At 38.2% G+C, this 25210-nt stretch overlaps 1 protein-coding gene across 1 annotated transcript in view; it reads right to left on the bottom strand.

The window, feature by feature from the left end:
* Nucleotides 1–4351: 4351 nt before the first annotated feature.
* CNIH3 (cornichon family AMPA receptor auxiliary protein 3) overlaps nt 4352–25210 on the bottom strand; it is a 49536-nt gene continuing 28677 nt past the window's right edge. The window contains exons 4-6 of the mRNA XM_017812960.1: nt 12891–13003; nt 10200–10343; nt 4352–8265 (exon numbers count right to left, since the gene is read on the bottom strand). Coding sequence (XP_017668449.1) covers nt 8238–8265; nt 10200–10343; nt 12891–13003 — 285 coding nt within the window. The 3' untranslated portion in view covers nt 4352–8237. The remainder of the gene's footprint in view (nt 8266–10199; nt 10344–12890; nt 13004–25210) is intronic.

Consider the following 25210-nt stretch of genomic DNA (forward strand, 5'->3'; position numbering starts at 1 on the left):
CAACAAAGGACCAAAGAATACATTAGCTATACTGCATCAACTTCCTCTGTGGGCACTTCCAGTGCAAACTACCTGTGAAACTGCAGACTTTGCTTTACAAGGTTGTAGTGTATTGAGAGCAAACACAAGGACCTGGTGAGGAATAGCTACCATGAGCCAAATTCTTACTGCTCTCTCCTGAGTACTGAACTCTTGGTATATAGGCAAGTCTTTCATCTCACTTTCATGAGGTTTTTAGGATTCTAAGTAAATAAACAAGTATTTGTGAAAATTACACTCACACTCCAATGTCATTTAGGAGATTTTGAAATTTTTATCAGTGTAGAGAAGTTAATAATTTGAAACACAGTTTCCAATTCTGTAGATGTTCTATGGTCATTCAAGAACAGAATCCAAGTCCTTGAATGAACACAGCAATGGTCCATCTGGCTTCAGCTGCCATCACTAATAGCAGCCACCTCTAAACATTTCAGAACAAAGTGGAAAATACTTTGTACTAGATAAGCAGGTGATAGGGTAAATAATCTGCTGAACTCAAACCACTGGCAATTGGATGGCTCCTGAAAGCTGTGGGTTTCTAACTCTTCTATAGTTTTATTCTTTCAAATGTAGCTACGGAAGTGTTTGTTATTTGCATAAGGGTATAGGTTCAAATGGAACAATACTGAATATTGGGTGTCCTGATACTTGTATCAGTTGTGGCAATGTGTTCATTGATTAAAATATTTATCTTTCTTTTCATATTTTGCATCTGTGCCTCACATTTTCTTTCAGTGCTCCCATTGTTTTCATCTTATAAGAAAGGATACGTGGATTTAGTATGCTTTTATATGTACTAAAATGCACCAAACAAAAGGGAGCTTGAAGAATGCTTCCAAAACCAATGTAACAACGCTGGTCATTATGCATAGAGAACAACTCTTCCTTTCAGACAAAATAAAAAACCAAACCAAACCAAAAAAACCACTCCAAAATAGTAGAAGTTGAAGTTCAAGAACAGGTCAGTGAAAACTGCTCTTGCTTGATGGTACTTTTCAATCTGGAGACCAGTATGTGCCTGTAAGGGCAAGGTAGGTCAACATCATTGGCTGCAAATGGCTAAGAACAGTTTTGCACTGTGATGTTCTTCCCTTCTTAAAGGTCAAGGGATTCAAAGTGACAAAGTGGATGTCATCTGCTCTGCAGGAAAGGTGGCTACATGATGAGATGTTTCTGGGCAGTCGGGAAGATATAACCGAGCGTGCATCTCCTCATATTCGTGCTGAACTGTTGGTGTTGGCAATGGTAGCATTCAGGTGGACTTTGACAGTCCAGAGACCCACAATAAATGACATCAAACCAAGAAATTTTCTTTGAATAAGAAGGTTGTCTAGAAATTTGCTAAATAACCTGCCATGTTTGCTGTATTTCGTATTTGCATTTTATTTTTCGTAATACATTTAAAGTTTCTATATACTGAGAGTCATATAAGGTCTGTAAATATGTTAAATATGTTTTAGAAAGGAATATGGATTCTTATTCCAAAAGAAGCAAATGTATGTATTGCTAAAGCTACTATTAACACCAGAATTTGCACCTCCAGTAACTACAAGCTGTCAATAACTGTCAGAAACAGTAATTATTTGAAATGTTTAGAAATAACTATGCTCAAACTCTGCATTCCTGTTAACTGCAGCAGCCTGATTATCTTTGGTCTTGTATATTATATTGCTTTTTACAACAAGCAAAATACTGTATTACCAAAAAAAAATGTATTACATAGAGAACACAGAAATACAGACAGAAATCCTGCTTGGCTTGTACTATTTGACTTGTGCTATGTATTACTTATATTATTTGATTGTTACTTTATATTACTATGCACAGGTGCAAGCTATTCCATAAGACTGGATTCCTTCTGTGTTATTTAAGACATTTGCACAAATCTTGGGGTGGCCTGTAGGAGCTACGCTTTCCAGTCAGTGTTTCATGCTAATGATCAGTGGTGGCAAATCTGTTTAAAAAGACTGAAACTGTCAGAACAGGCAGATTTCTTCAGATCTGTCAAGAAACCACTGATATTAGGAATAATTCATGGAAGAAAAGGAGGAACATCTCTTCAAAATTTAGACTAAGTAAGATATTTCGGCTTTTTAATGCTTCATTCCACTTCCATAACATATTACCCAAATATGGGATGCCATTCTTAGGAAAAAAATAATTAAAATGCACTTCGTGTTCCTCAGTTTTACCGAGAGTTTGACTACAAAGAAAGTCATGGAATCAGGCCACAGAAGTATATTTTCTCTTACACGAGAAGTTGGCCAGCAATCAGAGGCAATAAAATAACTACTTTAAGTGTGTAAGCACCTAAAAATATTTCTAAAACTGTGGTTTGTTAAATTGCATCATAATATCATCTGCAGCAAACAGTTTCACTCTTCAGTTGAGGTGTACCTTTGAAACCCATCATCAGAATTTTGTTACAGCATGTTCACAGGTTATCTGGGAGAAAAGAAGGGGAATATTGTATTTCAGAGGAGAATTTTCCCTCCTTCCCACTTACAACTGCATTACTGAGCAGAACAAAAATAAATCAGAACAATGTGTTCATGAGCAATAAATGATCAAAAAACTCACCAGCGCAGGAATATGGACTGAGATCAGCAATGTAAAATTCAGTGCAGCATGGATGGCAGTCTAATATTTGTTGCTTCCCAAATAATAAAAAACCACCTCTCGCTTTGACTTTTTCATCTCCTGTTCTATTTGTAGCACCCCAAGCTTTATCTAACATCCAATAACATTTTTGATTAACTAAACTTATTGTGTTTGGTGGGGTTTTTCCTTTTTTTAATTTCAACTGACCTCTTGGTAGAAATTGTACAATGGTAAGTGGGGCTCACATTAAAAGAAGAGGTATGATTTCCATTAACTCCCATGAAGCCAGATTTTTACCAAGTTGATATAACTTTCTGTGACAGTTTGGCATGAGCATTGAAATGTTACCCTTATCCCTCAAAAATGGAGGTTCCTCTTCCATTAACATAATTTAGTTAAATGGATGTGATATCAAGATTTAAAGGATGGGATTTCTACTAGTAAAAATCTAGAGACTTTCCAGTGTGACCGTGTTTCCCATGTAGCTCTAGAGTAATGGACATTATAGATGAAGTGTATTGGAAACAAAAGGAAATACTCATTACATTCAAGGATTTTTGGATCATGCCCTGTACATTTTTTTTTTTTTAGCAAAAATATCTGTGTGGAGATGGAATGGAGAAAGGAAAAGCAACAGATTGCTAGTACCCCTATTAATAATGTATGAGTAATCATGACCCAGCAGCAGTGCCAGATCATAACAACCCCAGAACAGTTTCTGTAAGAAGGTGTAGGTTACAGAACTTTTTATTCCACTTTCACTGGCTTAGTGCAAAAGGAAGAGTATGGCTCAAGGAAGCAGATGGAAAAACATTTCTGACAGCTTAAGTATAGCTAATTATTTGTAGGCGAAGCATTCTGCTATCAGCACTGATTTGCTGTATTTGAAACTGAAACAGTCATAGCAGCAACAATTTTATTCAGCATCACTGCAATTACCTGACTAAAAATAGGACAGGCAGAGCCTCAGAGCAACACCTTGCCAACAGGGCTGCCTTTTCGTCCCTTCCAGGAACAGGCAGCCACAGGCCAGCACATTGTGTAGCTACCCCTTGGGTAAGCAGCTCATTCAGGTCTTATCCTCTTCCACTTTTTCTTTTCATGTTCTACCTTTTTCCTTTAAGCAGATTCAACAGTTACAGGGGAAAAAAAAAAGAGTACTACATATATGGAAAGATTTCACAAGCTAGGTTCACCTTTCTCACTTCACAGATGGTACAAATGAGGAAAATAAATACTTACTTAAGCATGTGCTCACTGCACACTTGCTTGAAGGAGCAAAGGGAGATGACGTGTTTTCTTATGTCTTTTCTGGGATCTATCTGTATCACCAGAGCATGTAAGAGAAGAGAAGAGGACTGCTGTGCCTAAGTAATGACATTAACCCTTTCAGGAAAAGAGACAGGAAGGAAGCAGGCTTGGGGAGAAAATCTGTAGCCTTCACCAACCAAAAGATGGAACTGGAGACAAAAAGGGGCAGCATGCATTATTTCTCCCTTAGAAGTGTGACAAGGGGAAGAGACTTCCTTGTGACCAAAGATCACTTCATTTTTTTCTGTTCTTCAGCAACAACTATGCAGTTTACTTCCCTTGCTTTGGTTAAAGTAGAATCATAGAATATCCTGAGTTGGAAGGAACTCACAAGGATCATCGAAGTCCAGCTCCTGGCCCTGCACAGGACAGCCCCAACAATCACACCATGTGCCTGAGAGTGTTGTCCAAGTGCTTCGTGAGCTCTGTCAGGCTTGGTGCTGTGACCACTTCCCTGGGGAGTCTGTTCTACTGCCCAACCATCCTCTGGGTGAAGTAGACTTAGCTTGTAATCAGTCACATACATGGTGAGGGACTAAGAGAGCAACAGTTGTCTTTTATCCTTCATTCTTCCTTCCTATATTTGTGCTTCTTTTATCCTTCATTCTTCTTTCCTCTATTTGTGCTTCTTTTATAACATGGCTGACAAGTCTAACAGAGAAAATGACAAATCTGGTCTTAAGAACGTTCACTATATATGAGTTCCCAGCAAGATACTGCAACCCCTGGGTAACAACACAGAGCAAGGAACATGCTGAGGGCTATATCTTACCCTGCTGTCTGTGAGGTCCAGAGCACTAGCAGCTTCTAGATACTGGCAGACACCTTTGAAGGTCTTGACTTGGCAATACCTGTTTTGCATTGAAACTTCCTTCAATTAATGCTTTGGCCAGTTTCATAAATTATTTCTGCTCAGGAGAAGTTTCACTAAATACAATGAAAGGGAAAATATCCTAATATTAAACAATTTTTCCATAGACTTTAAACTAAGATTTATCTTGAAGAGAAATAAAATGCTATTGAGAGCAGTGTGATTACTTTTTTTAATAAGGATTATTAGAAAGAACTGGGAACGTTAGCTTTCATTGTCCATTCATAGTAAGGATTAGTCAAAGTAAGATATTCTCCAGAATACTCTGGACAGTTGTGATCATCCACTCTTAAGAAAGATTATTTCGACTGGAAAGACAACAGAGAAATCCTTTAAAGAAGATATGGGGAATGGAGAGCTTTTCTACAGGAGGACGTGAGACAGCTCACTCTTAACAGAACAGAGGCTGAAAAGGACTCCTTTCTCTGTACATTGAAGTCTTAAGCAGCATGAGAGAAGGTGTATTTAGGCTAATGTTGGTTCCAAAGCAAGTGGAATAAATTATCTAAGAATAAATTTACTCTGGAAATACAGAAAAATTTTCTAGTACCAGAGCACTGAGATCCTGGAAACATTTGCTTAAAGCCGTAGTAGGATCATACGAAGTGTTCTGCTTTCAAGTGGAGTTTGATAAGTATATTGATGAAGTTGCCTGAAATAGAGAACCTGTTTGAAATGACCTAGCAAGTCCATTCAAGCATTATGTCCTTGAAGTCACCTGAAGGTTCATTCAGAAGATGCACATATGCAAATGCTTCCTGTGCAAAGTCAAGAATTACATGACAATGCCAGTTACACAAACTCACAGAGCTTCTATATCCAGCCCCGTAGGCAAACAACTGACCTGCTAGCAGTCCAGCTCATGCCTAAATCTCAGGATTTGAAAATTGTGTGTTTTCAGGCAAGATGTGATCAATCTTTCACCCATCCAAACACACAAAAAAATTGCAAGCCTTTTAATGAAACTGACTTTAAAGCATGTATCTGAAATATAGGAAACCTGAATTAATTTCTTTCCATCTCCTATACATCCTAGAAGAGGCATGGAAAGATTCAGTCACCTGCTCAGTTGAGAGTTTTATGAGGTAGCAAGATATCTAGAAGTTATTCACTGTAATTTGTTCTTGTGAATCTAGTTCCTATACTTCTGTAGAACTAGATGCATTAGTTAGGTCGTAGAGAAGAACTTCAGTTACAATCATCAATTTTTTATGAGTTGTGCATTAATTATACCCCAGCAGCAGAGCTTTATGAGTTAGCTCCGTAATGATCCAGTGAAGTTTCTTAGCTCAAGCTCACTCCAAGCAAACACATCTGTATTGCTTGCAGGGCCAGTGTGATTTCAAGAGCAGTTTAGTCACCTCTGTAGTGTGTGCAATCCAAACTTATGAACTATAAGAGCCCAAATTAGCTTTCCAAGTAATCTGATTTGTCAGCCTTGTTGTATGCTTACAGAACTGGGAACATACTTGTATGAAGCTAAACTACATCCAGAAAGACCTACTGGCTATGTCTGTACTTGTGAATTAAAGAATGTCAGCCCCTGGGACAACTTCACCATCTAAATACTGTTAGAATGAATCTGGTATACTGTTTGCTCAGACCAGCTAGCACTCTTCCAAGCAACGTCCAGGTGTGATTCCAGAGTTGGCACGGCCCAGGAGCAGACAGTTTGCATGCAGACACTGTGCTCTGCAAGCTAACAGGATTTAATTTTGTTAATGTAGCCAGATCAAAGCAGAAAGAGTCTTGGCACTGCATACATACAGTAACTCCAGCTCAGTCCGGAACCTGCCAGACACGGGATGACTCACGCAGCCATGGCTTCTGCACCATGCTCTGAAACAGGGTATGTTAGCACAGAGGCAGTGCTGAACGTGAGACTCCATCTCTCCTGCTGAAGTCCTGTACCCAGATGAAAAAGATCTGAGAGTTTGGATACAGGAACAGTCTACTGGCTCACAGTAGCCAGACAAAATTTGGCTGGGTCAACAGTGAGCTAGTGCTAATGAGACCAGCTGTAAACAAGCTGGGGTACAGATGGGCCTCTCTGCACTGTTCTCTGCCACATCTCTGTTAGCAACATACCCAACTGTTAGCTCAATCCCAATGCAAGATCCAAGCACTGCCTGTGCATGCACTGGTGTTAGTCTTGAACTTACAGGCTTGCCTACTACCCAGAGCACCAGTGACTTTGAGGGAATGACCCCAGGTTCACTAGGTTCAGTGCTGAAATACATTTAGCAGCAGTTCTGGACACTCAATGCCTTTGATCTTGATGGATTAATCTAAAATGTAAATAGATTGTGATTATTTATGTAGATGTGTATTTGTATATATATATATGTATATATATATAAAGACATACAGCCTATATATGTGAATTTAAATGAGACTTGTATGATAAAATTTAAAAACTTTTAAATTATAAAAACATGAACAACTTTCAATACGAATGTCATGAAAGACAAAAACATTTTGTGTATTTGTTCTGGCTTAAATTTTACAGCAGAAATAAGCTGCAAAACAGAATTACAGGCCATGATTAGCTGGTCCAGTATTTGTTCTCCAGCATTGTGATGAATATAATACCTATGTTACAACCCTCCTTAATATATGCAGCTTATACCTTGGATTTTTTTTTTCCAGTCAGAGGAACACTATTCTGATAAGTGCTTGGCACGTTTAGGTCAAACCCAATGTATTTATACATATCACTGTATGTTACTGGCATATCACAAATGAAGTACAGAAACATACTGGGTGTTCACCTGCAGGAATAGCATATAATCAGAAAACAGAATATTGCAACTGCAAATTCTTTTGTCATTGTTATTTTGGTGGAAAAAAAACCCAAACAAAACCACTGAAAGAGTTCCATGAGATTTGACATCCCTGTTTGCTTAGTATCATGTGAATGTCCCTTCAGGACAGTCATATATCTTATCTGAAGTCCACTCAGTGCTCATTTTCAGAATGTGTTGTATAGGTCTTCTTTCTGTGTAAGATTATCTTGTCCTCTGCTTCCTCAGTCCAGAAGAGTCCTTAAGAAAAGAAACTTTGCTCCCTGGAAGACAGTAGGGACTATAGTTTATAATGAATCCACTAAAGCAAGCAGCATTATTCCTGGACAGGTGAATAGCTGTGTAACTTGGTCCTTGTTGCATTTTTTTGTTTGCTTGGATTTTGAAAGTCATTTACTGCAATATACTCAGAAACAGGAGACAAAAACAATTAACTCAGCCATTCTCCCATGGTCATCTGCTTCTTCTTGCTGGGTCTCTCTTTCATGTACTCTATTAACTGCTTGGGTTCAAATTTTTCCTTGTTGCTTTTTTAATCATGCATCACTTGGTTCACTTGTCCTTGCACTTCCAGTCTTTGTTGTTTTCAGTCTTTAACGATGATCTTTCAGTTAAGAGCTCACCAGAGTGTAGATCATGCTGAATGTAAAAGAAAGACACACCATGAAAGCATCCTTTTGAAGCATACAGAGTACTTTGATTTTTACAACCCTTTGCTGTCTGTTCCTCAGGTCTGACTGTAATGGCCTGTGTCTTCCTTTGCATTCTTTCTATCTTTCTAAAGCATCTTAATTATGGTGCGTTCAAGATGGGTATCAAAAGGCACTCAAGAAATAACAAATTCATTATCAACATTCTACTGCACCACAAGCTGTGTTTGAGCTTTTTAAAGCTCAGTCTGATGTCTCAATTTGAACAGTGAAGAAACAAAACCATTTTGCTTTAGCACGTTTGATCTTTAAAACTTCAGCAACTCTCAGCAGGGCAGGCAAGGTTTTCCACGAAACTGCATTGTTTTGATTCTTTTGGAAAAAAACTCTGTGTAGTAGAAGAAACATAAAATGCACCAGCTGGAGTGAGTCCATACATATTAAATACAACTCTGAGAAGCGAAGAAAACACAGTATATTGCCACAGCTCCATTTTACTGCAACTCTAGTTCTGCCAATACCCAGGAAAGCACTGTAAAACTGTATGTAATTTATACCACTTTATTTAGCACCAGGCAGTGGATTTTGGATTATGGCCACATTTTAGAGTGAAGGAAGCAGGGCTCACAGGAAGCTGCACAACAGTGAAGTCCCAGCAGAAATGCTAGACAACACTACACAGCTGACTTTGATCCCCAACCCAAAAAGGTGGAGTTAAAAATGCTTTTCTCTCCAGCCATTCCTTGCCATCTCTCCTTACACTACCAACAGAGCTCCTCTAGCATAACTGCCATGCTTTTCACTCTCAGTCCCACGAAGAGGACAGGCAAAGGTGCTCAGCCTAAACCCAAAAAGCTACTGGATGCTAAACTACTACTCAGATTGTCATGCCATATCCATTTTCACGTGAGTTAGGCCCCTGCCAGCTTCTTGCTCTCATATGCAGACACAGGCACATACACACTCATAGGCGAAGAGAAAACTTTGTTCTCAATAGTATTTAAAAGGCATATCAAGAAACAACAACCTGCAGCAATGACTCAAGATATGGGGAGCAGATAAAAGACCAATAGCAGGAGAAATAACACTTTTCTTCCACCAGCACACAAACCTGCCTTGCAGAGGGACGACTACACGCAAGACAGGCAGAGGCAACTCTATGCAAATACATTATAGAAGAAGGAGTAGAAGAAAGGCATCATAGAACAACACCTCCATTTAAAGTGTCCTAAAGTTTGTTGTCAAGTAGTTTTTATGGTGTGATTATAGGGGTGACTAAAAGCACAGAGATTCTGCCAAGGCCTTACCTTAAATATGATCCTCACATATTTTTGCACTGGGCATTTGTGACTGTGCACTGATATCTGACAGCTGAAAGGAGCAGGAGGGACAACACACAACTAGAGTGCATATCTTCATGATTGTACTTTAATTTTGGGTTTGGACCATGCACAGGCTTACCCTGTCATGAAAGGAGCCTGTAGGAATGACTACAGGCATGGTGCATCCCAAGTTCCCAGCCAGCATCTACGTACCCATTAATTTACCATCTTGAGTATCACTACACCAGCAGGTGCAGTATTTTTCTTATGATTCTCTTGAATCATAGGGACATTATAATTTTATTTGACATAACACCATTAATATAAAATTTCCTATTTCATCCATCCTAAGACACTATACAGAGGAGCAAAAGTTGTTTCCTTGGGTTGGCCCTGGGGCCTGGCTCAGGCCTTAGATAAACACTTAATATTCTGTACTGAGGTGTCAGCAGTAAGTGGGTGTGCTTCCCTGAATCAACACCAGAAGCAAATTTTATGAGATTAAGGAAACTGGTCAATTGGTTCCAGTTATTTCTAAATACAGTTTCACAAGTGAAATGAAAAGCAGCTATTATTTTCTTAGTGAAATGACCAGACTTACCAGTAGAGATAGTAGAAGAAGGAAAGGAGATAGAAAGCCAGCTTACACCAGGCCTCTTTTTGGCAGTAACTCAAGGTATCTGCATTCATGACTGCAGGTGGATCATAGGCTAGCTCTGAACTATCTGCTGGGCAACGAAAATACCTGAAAGAGCAGGAGAAGACATTTGGAATGACTCTATAATATTCTGTATTAAATATGTGCAGATATTCACCCTCCTGATCACCAGCTCAGAAGACTACCATCTTCCATGACACAGGAGGAATTTCTCTTTTTTTCCAAGTCTCTATTTCTAGACATTATTAAAATCAGGATGCCAGTCTAAGTACTCCTTTCTTATAGAACCAAGACTTAATGAATGCGGACTTTCTGTGTTCTATTAATTCTTCAGATTGAAACATTGCCACTTCCTATACAGTTATTTCTGGCTTACTAATAACTCACATATTGTGAGTGATAATATATGGTGGCTTGTGATCATAGCATACAGGAAGGATTACTGGGCTTTAACTGCAGCCACACAACTTTTTTCAGATATGATGAAAGGTGACAGTCTCAACCACATGGTAGCTAAGTTCCTCCAACTCTGAAAAGGAAAGAGAAAACGATATGGAGTAATGTAAGAGCCAGCTGACTAAGGTTTCCTACATGTGGCACTGCTCAAAAATTTATCATCCAAATAATTTTATTTGGAAAATATTTTTCTTCTTACCTAAGAGAAATTTCTAATTATTCTCAGCAACGACTGAATGTTTGAGAAAATCATGACAAAACAGCATCGCTGGCAAAGGAGCTTTTGTCTCAGTTACTTTGCAGTAAAAAGCAAAAGCAAACAAAAAAAAAAGTAGTCCTCAACAAAATTAATGAACTGCTTTAAGATCAGCATGAATCAGATAAAATATTGTTATTTCTATTGCTTTGACATGCTAAACACTGAGGACTGCTGACTGCTTATAGATAGACAAATAGATAGATAGATATAAAACCGCCAAACAAGTGACCTGCAGCAAACTTTGAAAGCAGGTGTTCTAAAAATAACTTTGCCTTCCTGCCTTGCAATGTTAGTTGCATCCACTTACAGCCTCTAATAAGATTGCAAATTCTTTTATGGAGACCACAGGCGAAACCTTTCTTAATTATCTTCACTGGGATGAAGATATTACACAGTGTCTTCCCATAGTTTTGTGCAGAACTTTACACAATGAACCCAAACCTGTCTGTGGTTAAAGCAGCAGAAATTATGGAGTACTTATAGCAAAGCATATGGAGAATCATAGAAAAAAATAGAGAATCAAAAGTTCTCTCCAAAGATTTATATCATTATTTAGAGTCTGATCATTTTCCTTTTGGACATATCTGTTTCTAGAAACTTTTAAAATGACTATTATTGTCAACTTTGGTTGTTAACCCTTAGTAAAACAGCACCATAAAACATTGTTATTCTTATTGCAGCCAAACAATAGGGAGAAAAGCATTTGAAGCTTCACTTCATTTAGCTTTCTGAGAACTATACTGGCACTCTAACTTCTGAATTTATCACATGACTCTGCATTACTACCAAGGTTTTGCAGAAAAAAAAGTGTAAAAAAGCTACTACTTTTTAGTTTCTGTTTGAGATGACAGTTTTGACTTCTTTACAGAATTATTCTTCTGCTACCATATGTACCTTTGTAACACAAAGAGACCCCGACAGACAAAAATCATCTGGGCTTTTACAAACATTGTGAAAATTCAAAACTAGGGAAGACTCCAGACTGACAAATGCAAAAACTGATGTCTCTTGGTCATTTTCAGAGGCAACAGAAGGCTGATCCTCCACTAGAATGCAGAGGAAGATGCAGTAGCAGCTGTACTGCCTATCTGGAAATCAGCAGCAGGTCTTACGTGATCAATTTGAAAGCCCCTTGGTGAATAAAAACACATATCAGAGATCCAGAGTGGAAATACTCCCCACTTCTTCACATGTGCAGTGTGAAGACAATAGTTCTTCACCTACTGCAATCCCTACTCCAAGAGTCTCTAAGAGAGAGTTCTCTTGCAGAACATCAATTCCCTATTGTACAGAAAGAAACAACTTATTTTATACTGAAAAAAAGTCATAAAGCTGCCAAAGAAGATGAGATGCAAAAATCTGTCAATCTGCCCAGTCTTTATTTCACAGCTCCAATGGAAAGGTTTCCTTGTTAGGGCTGAATGAATAGGTCCAAGCTCTTTCAAATACCAACTGTCTTACAACTCCCCATCTGTGAAGTATTTAGAGCTTCACCGAGTTCCACATTCAGATTCCAGCCTATTTAAATTCCATGTTTTCATTCAGTTGCAGTGTGTGCATCCTGACACTCTTTGGAATATCTACCTAAGTTAGTAACTGAAAGCAACATTTATATGGGAGAGAGAGAGATAGGGGAGATAATATATAAATATAATATAAATACATATATATACAGAGAGATAGGGGAGACATATAAAGATACATATATATATATATATATATATCTCCACTAAATTTTCATGAAAAAATTTCCTTTTTTGCTGGAAATGTAAGTTTCAGCTGCTTATAGGTATAAGCCTCTGGGCAAAAGATATTCATCCATACTCCTATCACTGTCCTTCATTGTTCATGCAATCTGCATGTGTGCTGAATTGGCAAGCAAGGCTAACAAGCAGTCAGCATATAAAAGAAGGGCTTACCTCCACAAGTGATAAAAAAGCAAAGGAACATTTAACCCCAGCGTGAGCCACTCCTGAGCACATAAAAACATTATGCAGAAAAGACTGTGGATAGAGTACTCTGGCAAGACCAGCTAAAAAGAAAGGAAGAGAAATAACAAATGTCGGTAAAACATGTCTTTGATTTTAGTCACCTAAGTAGTTTTTCAGAAAACAAATCAGCTGTGCAAGTCTGGCAAGACTCTCGTGTGCCTGTCCCTAGACATACCTCAGCTGAGAGACAGCTTGGCTACGAGCAATGAGCACAAGACTCAGTGCCAGGTTTGTCCGGGTTCTAACCATGTCTGTACTCCAAGGCCTTGCTGACAGGCGTGGGACAAATCACCCACTGTCTTATCTGGTGTTCCAGATTCATATCTACAAAACATATGTTATATTAATGCCTCCCTCACAGAAGCATTGTGAGACTAAATGAATGTCGGTAAAAGGGTTTTTAAAGAACTAAATTTTTTTACTGTTGCATTCAAAAAGGAAATAATAAAGCTGTTTCTGAAGCTTCACTTCTGTATTGGAGGAGTGTCCTTGGAAAAATAAAACACTGCTTCTACCATTTTGATATGTTATATACACCCTAAAGAGATCAAATCCATTACTAAGTCAGTCTTGCAAGCTAAATCCCACTAAGACAGGAAACTCACTTCCTTAGAAGATGCACAGCTCCCTACACTACTTGCTTCAGAGCCATGATGACTCCTTCTATTAAAAGAGAAAGTGAGTGGGCAGCTGGCAGAAGCAGAAATTTATGTGATGTTGATTCAGAGTACTTATTTCACAAGGCATTTTGCTTTTTTCACTGCTTTCCCATTTCTTAGCTGTCTTTATTCTCTTGTTTTCTTCCCATGTCTTTTTTCAGCAATCTCTGTTTCTTTTCTTCAAGTCATAGAAGAGATTCATTTCCAGCAGTACATATTTCTTAAAGCTTGACAAACCCATACACAGTTCATCTGCACCCATTGCTAATCTTGGAGATACATCAACTAGAGTTAAACCATAAAAGGCATTTGAAGGCTTCTTTTGATGTAAATTAATTTTCATCTGTCAAATAATTAAAGCGAGCCCTATTTTTTTTTTAAAGCAATGTAAAACCTACTATACAGCTTCTCCCAATGCCTACCTACTCTCATACAGCTGTGCTGCAAGGAATTCCATTGTCTTGGTTCTAGGAGTCTTTCCACCTCATATGGAACATATTGTTCAAATTCATTTAACTTTAGTACTTGAAGCAGTTAACACATTTGGTATCTCTGTGTCTACGCCTTCAACTTAAACATTCTCAGAAGCTTATCTTATGTGGATGACAAATCATAATACAATTATATCGTTTAGGTTCCAGATGGTCGTTATTTATCACTGCTGGATCTTTTTTTTTTATTATTTTTCACTGTTAGAATGAGATTTACAACATGACTATAACCTTTCCCCAAAGAATGACTCATCTCCATCACAAACTGTAGACAAGAAAAGTCTTCATAATGTATGTCTACCCACTAAACATCACAACACTCAGAAGCATATTACACTCATTATCACATATTTGACTTCTGATTGCAACACAATACACAAACTTAGCAAGACTGAAATCCTGGTGCCTGATCAGTGGGCTGGCTGGCAATAACAGGGAAGGAAACCCATGGTGAAAATTTATGCAGAGCTTAAAAAATGAAACAAAAATCTGAAGTGAAGCTAGAAAGGAAATAAAGGAAGCAGAGGGCTCTCAGAAATAGGCTCACTTTCCAGTCACAGTTTCTGGTGTAAATTAAATCTACCTGTGCTTTTGATAGAACAGCAAGTGGGTCATTTATGTCTCTTCATTCTCTTCTTGGAGTGATAGTTTCCAGTAGACATAAAGAAAGAAAGGATCAGTGATGAACACCTTCTGGAGAGAATTCATGCATAGAAGCAAACAAAGCCTAACTGCAAAGCCAATTACCATTTACATTCAGGTGATGTACCTAAGAGACCAAATCTAAAAGGAGGTAAGTGAATTGAAAGCATAAAGTAGAGAAAGGCACTTACAGTAAGGCTTGTGAAGTAAACTAAATAACTAAAAAATAACACTGCCTCAGTTCTTGGTTATAAGAGTCATCCTGGAATTTGACATGATATCCTCTGAAAACAACAGAAACTTTAAATCAACATTACCAAACATGGGATTCAGGTCCTTGAGAGAAGAGAGCTGGCTGAGAAATAAGCAGCAGTCAATCCTTCTTGTTTCTGCTAAGATACTCAAATGCAACAGTAACTTCTGTGATACAGATAACTGTGCAATAGGAATTAAACCAACATCTTTAAATCATTCCTTGGAGAGCACAGGAAGCTGTCAGATGGTAAACATGTTAGGATATAAACAGTATACTTCTATTTTGAACTAGGAACACCCTGATTCAGATAATGACCTCTGCTTTCTGACACAGCTCAAGTTGAAGTTTGAGATGGTTATGAAACACAGAGATGAAGAAAGTCATAAAGCAGCACAGCTCTGAAGGACTGCAACTTGGTCCCTTTGAGTCCCAAGCTCAAATGGCATTACAAATTTATCACCAGAAATTCAGTTAGCTGATATTTACCTGAGGAAAACCACAGGGAAGTCTGAAAAGGAAGTCACCCTTCTAGGCAAAAAAATACTGCTAATCAGAAATATCTTTAGCTATAACATAAGCAAGAGAAAAAGAGACTACCATACCTTTCTAAGTTTTGCTCTGATATGTATAGTTAAGTAAATATCCACATCATAAATATGAAAACCCTTATTCACAATCTTTCACATTTAAAATGTAAAATCTTAGGTAGGATCATCATCACATCATCACTATCTCACCATAAGAATTCATACTCATACAAAGTAGTACATACATACATGCAATTGCAGAAGAGCATCTCTTGGGAAGCTCAGTCCTAAATAATTTTATTCCATTTCCTATTTCCTAAATACAATCTGCTGTTCTTATACAAAATATAAACCTGTCTTTTTCTGTCAGTATCTTTCCTCCTTATTCTATCACATGTGGATTCCTTCTTCTCAAATGTAATTTTGCTTTCACAGGACATTACATGGAATGACTCTTACAGATTGTCTCACTGGGGAACAGGGCCCATAAAATGCCTCACAGAAACCCAAACTGGGAAGATATTATAGAAAGAATAGTAATCTCCCTTCATCAGTGTGGACTCTGAGTCTACATCAGTCTTCATCTGTGCATGCCAACCTCTATACTGCAACTATGGATTTTACACTCTACCCAGAAATTTCCAGCCATCAGACACTCCACACTACCAGGGTTTCTGAGAACCTTCATAACGCTGTTAGAGGCTGAGACAACTTCCCTTCTTTATGCCTGCCTTCTCCTCCCACAGATGGAAGGAAGAAACCTGAACAGAACTCGTGGTTGAATATCCTTCATGTAATGTAAGAGCTCTGGTGATTACCCGAGTGGAAACAAATTGTTCACCTTAAAAACACACAAACTCTTATCCATCCACCTAAAAGCAACAAGAAACGGAAAACACTGCTCATGTGTGGAATCTCTCCAAGGCCCCAGATTAGGACAGGTCTAAGTGCATGCTGCTTTATTGCAGGTTATTGCTACTGCACCTACTTCTACTAGAGGATGACTGCAGCTTGTCATTATGGTGCTCACTTTGCTGCTTTTTTACACCATATCCCTTAAAAAAGCTGACAACTAGAATTGGTCCTCATCAGGAGCAGGGAAAGAGTGGAGGGGGATGTACCCAAGGTTTTCAGAACATAAGAGTTATTCAATTACAGTTTAAAGCTTACCCCAACAGAGCCTGTCAGAGCTGAGCTGGGTTACTGGGGGGTGTCAGCCAAATTAAAGACATTGTGAGATCAAAGGGAGACTATTCAATGACTCTGAAAATCTCCTAATTGAACAACACGGACCACAGAAATCAGAAGGGTAGTGCAGGCAAGAGAAAAAAAACAAAGCAAAACCACACAGAAAAATAGCAGTAGCATGTGCATTAGCCCAGACTGTGCGTGTATGTGGAATGTACATATACTGAAACAAATCATCTGTTTCTTCCTGCTGTTGCACAAACCAAAGAAGTAGGGTCAACTGTGTGTAACTTAAACACACAGACCACACATCGTAATAACTGTAACAGTTTTAAATATTCTGCTTGCACTGATCGAACACATGCAACATTGAATTTACTGCTGAAATACAGGAAGGCTTTCTGCTCACATTTTGTAGTGTATCTTTCTAATCTACTTTAAATTATGTACTTGACTTCCAAAACCTCCTCTGAAGGGTTGCCCTAGAGCCCAATACAATGCTGTCACAGTAAATATACTAAGCTTTTCAGTCCATATTTTCAGGTTCAATTTATTTTAATCCTCCTGCTAAAATCTACATTTGCTTGTGTCTCTACAAACTGTTCTCTAGTTGCTTATAGCGATCATTTAGAAATTCAGTAGCATAGTTAAAATGGTTATAACAGAAACCTATAAGGAAAGCATTTTAAGCAATTCAAACCATGTTGTGCAAACCTCCACAAGTATTTAGCAGTTTGCCAGGCAGATGTATGCAACTACCTGAAAAGAAAATGCTTGGAAAATGGATTCCAGATCATCAAAAGAACAAGGTGCAGTTGAACCTATTAAGGTTATATATGCAGCTTTACATTTTACCTGGGGGAGAGCAATGGTTCACACATGCAAGACTCAATGTTACAGACCAACTCTAGAACAAAAGTAAAAAAAAAAAGGAGGTAACATCTGTGTTTTCAACCCTTCACCTACTGTTCTGGATCACAAGGAAACAAAGCAGCAAAAAGCCAATGCTTTGTAAAGGCAATTTCATTATTCTAAAGCACTATTGGAATTTCTTTAAATATTTCTTTTAATTGGATGTGAACATAAGTCACTCCACAGCACGAATAGCAGACAATGAAATGAATAACACAAAGAACCTAATTACTATTCCCATGCCATATCCGTCTGTAACACGGTACCAGATCTAATATTAAAATACAGGATTTCTGGATGCTTTTTCCATCTCAGCTACTAAACATACCTATATTTAGGCCTATCATTTCACTTCTCATTGTCTCATTTTTGTCTTCTGCAACATGGGGAAAATTATATTCAAAATCTACAGATTCTACTGGAGCTAGTTTATAACTAGAATATTTAAGCTTTGTCTTAAGACCAATAATCACTTTAAAAAGAGTGACAGACGAAGATCAGGTCTTTATGGGACATTCATCAGGAATATCTATAAATATTTTGGATTGTCGATCTTATGGGAGGTCATAACAGCCAACAGGTAAAAAGGTTATGAAATGGATTTAAAAAAAGACTTCTGCACTGTAAGGTCTGCAGGGCACCGGCACAATTCAAGAAGTGCCCCATCCTTGGAAGGCACGTCATTAAGGTAGATGTGCTGTGATCTTACAAGTGTATCTCCTCTGCAAACTGTTCTTTTCCACTCAGCAGGAATCAGGACACATCTTTATGACCTTTCTTTTTTTAATGTTAATTCAGAACCAGTAGCAGAAGCTGGGTTAGCAACCCTGGAGTGCAAACTTCTCTAATTTCCACAACGCTGACAGAAAATAGGGTAATAAACGCCTTCTTACCCTACCTCCCTTCTGTATTTCAGACACGACCAGCCAGGACACCCCGCAGGTGGGTTATTCCAAGAGCTCATGCTGTCTTTGCTCACCCAAAACTGGTGAGAATGGCCATCAGTACTGCAGCTGTTCATTAGGATCTATAAAACCAGGCCCTAAGTTCACAGGCAGGTCTATGAATGAAGAAATCTCGGTGATGATCAAAATGAAGTTCAGCCACCTGCATGGCTCAGGAAGGGCACTCAGGACTTCTCCTGGGGGTCTGCCTAAGACTGACACTTCCATAAATGCTGAAAAGTAAGTGTTCACTAAAGGGCTCTTTCCGTATCAGGTTTGTAAACACTATCAGTCTGAGGAAGCACATTTGGCACAGCAGTGCAGACATGGTGAAGACAATTCCTGCCCTGGCATTTTAACAGCTTCATAGAAAACATCAGCAATTAGATGTAAGGTAGGACATTAAACTCACAGCAGAAAAAAAACTGCATCCATATAACAGGTATGATGTAAACTCATTGTACTGTACATTTAGGTATTACATTGCTTTTTGTAATTGCATAGTAGCTTTATAGGGTTTAATCCTGTCTTAAACCCACACTGAACATTCTGCTAAACATAACAGTGACATTTGATTTAACCCTAATTTCTTTACTTTTATGAAAATGCAAATATTTCTTTATTGCATACCAAATCAGAGCAAAAATGGTCCATTAGCAAGTCAAATTTTGCCAATATCTTCAACATAGGTCTGAGGAACAGACGCATAAATTGCATTACCCCAAGTGGCTGAGAAGTACACTGCTCTCAGGAGTACAGTACAGGCAACACTCACTCATCTACATTCCTGCTGCATCTTCAGCCTTATTCTGCTATTACTTGTGATGTTCTGATACTGTAAGGACATATGTTAGTATATCCTCCAGGCAAGTACTGGAAGAAGCTGAGTTGTAAAGCAAGAGGTCCTCTATCCTCACCACAGGGTGATACTTTGTTTGCCAATTATTGAATAAACACTTAAAGACGAGGTTAACAGCAAAATACAGTTGGTTAACCTGAAATAGTTTTATATGTAAATATTTTCATGGGTAATAATATTACAAATAACCATATGTGTCTCCCTTCAAAGGATATTTCAGTTTTCATCAGCCATCACTGGTGAATCTCACTTCCCCCCAGTGTAAAAGAGGCATAAGGACCAAACTGTGTCTGAGCCACAAGTTTGAGCTTTTCACTCTTGCAACAGTTTTTGTAACTTTTCCCCTTACGAGCTACAAACACCTGGCAGACACAGCAGGATATATCTTCTCATTATCCCTAGGTAAGCACACAGACATCCACAGGCAATGATTGCTAAAAATAACAATTGTTATGTTCTAACTTTTCAAAAGTGCTGAATTCAGGAACTTGTAAAATTGACTAAAAATAGTGTTGGCACAATGCACTTAATACATGAGTGTCAGTAGTGAATGAATTGCCTGCCAGAAATACTACACTTCCTCCAAGTTCTTTAGTCCTATTTTAAGGACTTTCTTTCCAGATATGATCCTGAATCCAAAAAAAGGACAAAAGGGATTATATTCCGTATTTTATTGCAATAGTAATACTTTTCTAGTAAATATGAATGCAATCTATTTAAAAATGAAACAAAAAACATGAAGAAGAAATGCGCTATATCTAGTCAAGCAACATTTATGGGATTATTTGTGGAGAAAGTACAAATACTGCCAGTTCTTTGATCCCAATTCTACTGTCAGTTCTGCAAAATAGCTACTGTGCCAAGTTACACTCTTTCTGATGAAATTAAAACTATGTGGGTGCCCAAAAGACTAACTGAATAGGGCACACACCCATTTTATCCCATTCCACACTTCGCAGAGAGCAAATGTAACAAAAGATTAGGTAGAAAAGACCTAAAAGAGGGAAGGAGAGAAGCTGTTAGATGATCAGTACTGAATTTCCAGTCAGAGTGCAAAAGAGGAAAAGGCAGCTCAGTTAACAGGTACTGAAGGTACCTAAGTTTTGTCTATACTGGAAATCTATTGCAAGATTAGGGAAAATTATTATGCCTTTCATTTTCTGGATGCAAACAAAATCTCTACGAAATGTGAATCACTGTGAATATATTAACTCCATCCTCATTTAGGCAAGCTGCAGAACACAATTAAACCCCCACAGAGCTAGTGAAAGTGTGTAATGCTTCAGTCAAAAATATTTTACTTGCTTTTCCTGTACCTCCATTTCCCCTGTCCAGTTACATTCTTTTTTCTTTCCTTTGTACAACCTCGGGACAGCCCCACCATTTACATGAACAGAAGATTTAGAATTTATCTCTTGCCTCTTTTGACTAACAAGAGATGCTGTATGAAAACTGTCTAAAAAGAACTCAACTATAAGTCATGATATCCATAAACTAAAAATTGTGCATTAATAAATTTTAAGCTAACTTCAAATTTTATCCCTAAAGTGTAAAGTTACTCGTTCCTAATGTAGAAACACCATGTCAGAGCCATTGTGAAGGCCAGGAAATGTGGCTTTATCATGTAGTAGAAGTTTAGCAGTACCTTTCAAATAAGTATGGAGGACTGAAATACGCACCAGTTCTGAGTGTCTCACACACGCTCAGAGCCTTCTAGAGCTCTTCAAACAAAGCAGAATTGAAACGAATTCAGTTTTATGAAAAATGTTGTAATCACAGTCCAAGTTCTAACTTGACAGAATGCACACAGCACGGCAAGCTTGCATCCTACAAAATCTGCAGATCTAATTAATGCCTTAGAAACAGCAATACCAGTGCCTGCATGCAAACTTTAGAATTTCTTCTAAGGCAGCTTGGCAGCTAATTACATGTGCATATGTATAGCAGAGGGGTGTAGCTCATACTCACTGTGATGCTGACAGAGATCTATCTCATCATATTGCCTATGTTTATTAGCATGTCTGTAGAGCAAGCACCACAAGTCTCTAAGCATACGACACCAGATAATTTTACTCCCAACAGTCATCAATTGGACCACAGTACTTTGACTCCAGACCGGGCTGGATCTGAACAGCTGCTGTAGAGATTCAAGACTACATGCAATTATCAACTCAATGAAACATCAGACCCCTCAAAAACAGCAAAAAAATTTTTAGCTTCAATCACAAATAAAAGATTCAAGCTATGCCTGCTAATAAGAAAACTAAGGAGGTCTCCAAAAACAAGATTCATCCGATCAGCTGTGCAACCTTTCCTTTCCTGTTGTGTACGTGTCTTGTGAATGCAAACAAATGCTCTTCCTATTTATTACCATGTGGGTTTTGTAGCATCTGGCACAAAAGCTTTTATTCCTTGCATGAGACAGAAAGCACTGATGTAACAGCAAACACTAATGCAAACATTATAGAAAAGAAAAGCCAAGTCTTGCTGAAAGTAATCTCTGGCTGAAGCACATGACCTTTAAAAGACGAAAGTATCCAACTAAGAGAACAAAAAAAAAAAAGTTAAATTCAAAAAGTGGCAAAACATAAGACAACAGAACATCCACCTAAAGACAACAAAAGCAGAGCTGCTCCTGTATTACATTTTCTTCCAAGAAAAACCTTTGGAAATGAGTACCAGACACCTTCCTTCATGACATCTCCTGGTAAGGACTAAATCCAAAGGGAAGAAAATTATGATTTTCCAATGAGTAAACTATTATTAACTCAAGTGGAGTGCTATGAAAACATGTGCCGAGCTGTCTAATCAAAACCCTTGTATTTCTTCCCTCATTCTACTCAGTTTGACCTTTGTGCTTTATTCTGTGCTTTGCACTGGGAATTTCTACACAAATTCAGTCAGATTTGGTCTTAGCCACTAACAATGCACTAGTTTCTATCTCAATGGTGTCTAAATTATAAAGAACTTCAAATCCAGGCCTATTTCATAGGTGTATATCCTTGAATATCAACACATTTATCATCTTAGAGCAATAAACAGAGATTGCTTCAAGCTGTCAGTGTCAAGGAGAGACTGAGAGTGCCCACAGAGGGCTATCACAGCCACATTTGTTGTCGTTTGATGTTAGAGATGAATGCTAAGCATGAATGTCAAACTAGAATTTGAACCTTCCTAAATCCAGGGACATTCAGAAAGCTTTTTGTTATAAACCAACTCTGCTTTGGATCACTAAATTGCAGGGGGGGAAATAGGCATTTGAGATGATAAAAATAATCTTTAAAATACATAGTTTTTATTTTAGTCCTTTTATACAAAGCAGTGCCTGCTTGGGTATAACTTTCTGTATTGCACTGAGTCACAGGGAGACACTGAATAACTATGTGGGTACCTGCAGTATGTTTTCTATACACATAATTTTATATTCACTCTTCACAAGTAATCCACACTGCCTCTTGATTAGGGCTTATGCTCCCAGACACTCTGTAGGAAGGGTCCCCTGACAGTTTTCCTGCTGCCCAGAAGCTTAGTCAAAACTCAGCAGTTTCATCATACTCATGAGGTATGAAAAGACACAGAGCATTAGACACATCAAGAAATACGACATGTACTGAGAAACCAGTAACAATGATGAACTCTTTGGTCTCTAATGAGAGTGGACAAAGTTCATGTGCTCCATCATTGTAACAATCACTATTAACAGGAAAAATGTCACACAGTGCCATTTTTCGTTCCCTTTGTGATCTTTGTTACAGCAGCAGTTTATCAGAACTCTGGAAACATCAGCCTCTTTCTCCTGCTAGGCAGAATACCACTGCTATTTCCACAGTTCAAAAATACCTTATGAGTACACTAAAAATTCTGTTTTCCTCTTAGGTGCTGTTTTCCATAAGCACCTAAGCTTCAAAGACTAAATGTTCACTATCAGTTAGGAGGAAACAAGGGATGTATTAACCCTGCAGACTTATCCCTCTAAGTGTGGCTATGCTGAGACATTTTCTTCTTCTCTTCAGTGCAACTAAATGGGGAATTAAAATATCTTTACTGCGGCTGCAAAAAAAAAATGTGTAGCGCTACAAAGGTAAAACTGTTGTTGCTATTCCCAGTTTCACAACAAACTAATTGTCTTATTGCTGTAGTTTTCACCTATGGGATTTCTTAGCCCCACGGAGAAAGCACGATTCCTTCTTACAATATGGATGGATGTACACCACTTCAAAAATTCCTTGTGATTATGCATCACATTTGCTATATTTGCTTATATAACCTCACGTTAAGTGTTTTAATGAACCATGCTATAAGGCTTACAGAAGTACTCTGCTAATGAGTACCAGCCTGCAGATTGGGTAAAAGAATGTCACACGTTTATAAATCCCTAAATGCATAACGAAGCAATCAACAGACGCATTCAAAACCAGACACTTAAAATCCATCACGTTATCTCAGGCTTGCCAGTGACTATGAGGCAGAACAACAAAGAGAGTGATCATCGTAATAACCAGCAAATTTATCAAGATGAAAAGAAGATGATCAGTCAATTGAAATCAGCTGCTGTGACACCCGACACTCCACAAAGGAGTATGTCCACTGCACCTGCCGCATGCAGAGAATGGCAGGGGCTACTGGTTGGCGAAGGTTTGGAATGTATCAAGGTCCAAGTAAAATATTATTTCATATGGCAATTACTCCAGTGCACATTGGTCAGTCTCCTTCATCCAAAATAGGCAGGGAAAAAATGTCAGCTAAGAATAAAGAAGGAAAGATAGGGCTACTTTCTGACAATGTTGATTTCATGTAATATTTAGCTACACGTAAAGAAAAAGAGACTCTATACTCAGATAACACCCTTTTCTTCTGCTATTAAGGAAAAGCCTAAAAGCCAACTTGTTCCCTGTTAGCTGATCCAATGAGCTCAGTAGTGTTTCACTGAACATACTGTGGGGTTTTTCCAAGCTTTGAGTGAGTGCATTCTATGCTGACTAACATGCATGATATAGACACAGGATCAAGCCTAATCTTCATCCTTAGAATGCTCTGCCTACAGCTGAACCTGTGGTGTCAACTCATAACCCTTCAAGCTTCTGATTACTTGTGTCTCTGAATTACTGTTACTTGCACACATATAAGTAATTTTCACTTTTCTTTTACAGAATATTTTCATATTGAAACATACCAAAACAAAACTGCACAGACACTCAGGTGTCTGGGATTACATATAATGCTCACTAGGTTTTACATTTTATTTACATTATCTCAGTCTGAATAGAATGTCTTCTATAATTGCTCTTTCAGGTAACATTGGTTTTGCTTATTCACCAAAACCTGTAAATACAGTAAAACATAACTGTCACGTGTATTAGAGTATACACAATGGAATATAAATTTAAAATAAACATTAATTTTATTTTTTCAGAGGAGTAAAAAACAGAATTGAACCTGGTAAACACCAGAACTAATGAGTAAAAAATAAATTTCCACCATTACTACTGCAGATCCAGCTCCACCGGAAACCACAGTGACAGAGGCACTAGACCAGACCAAGCACTGGCACCCCCCAGCTTCCTAACTAAAACATTAAAACTTGCTTCAAAAAAGATTAGGTGAAGAGTTGTTTAGGTTTGGCTTGTTCTGTTATATTTCAAACAACCCAGCTCCTGATTCATTATCTACTACACTACTGCTACTACCTGAGTGCTACACTGGCCAAGTTTGGTTATTCAAACGTTGTCCCTGCAGGGTTTTTTGTCTGTGTATTTGTTTGTATTTTTCA

Source organism: Lepidothrix coronata, unplaced genomic scaffold, assembly GCF_001604755.1.
Source record: "Lepidothrix coronata isolate B3197 unplaced genomic scaffold, Lepidothrix_coronata-1.0 Scaffold38, whole genome shotgun sequence".
Taxonomy (NCBI): domain Eukaryota; kingdom Metazoa; phylum Chordata; class Aves; order Passeriformes; family Pipridae; genus Lepidothrix; species Lepidothrix coronata.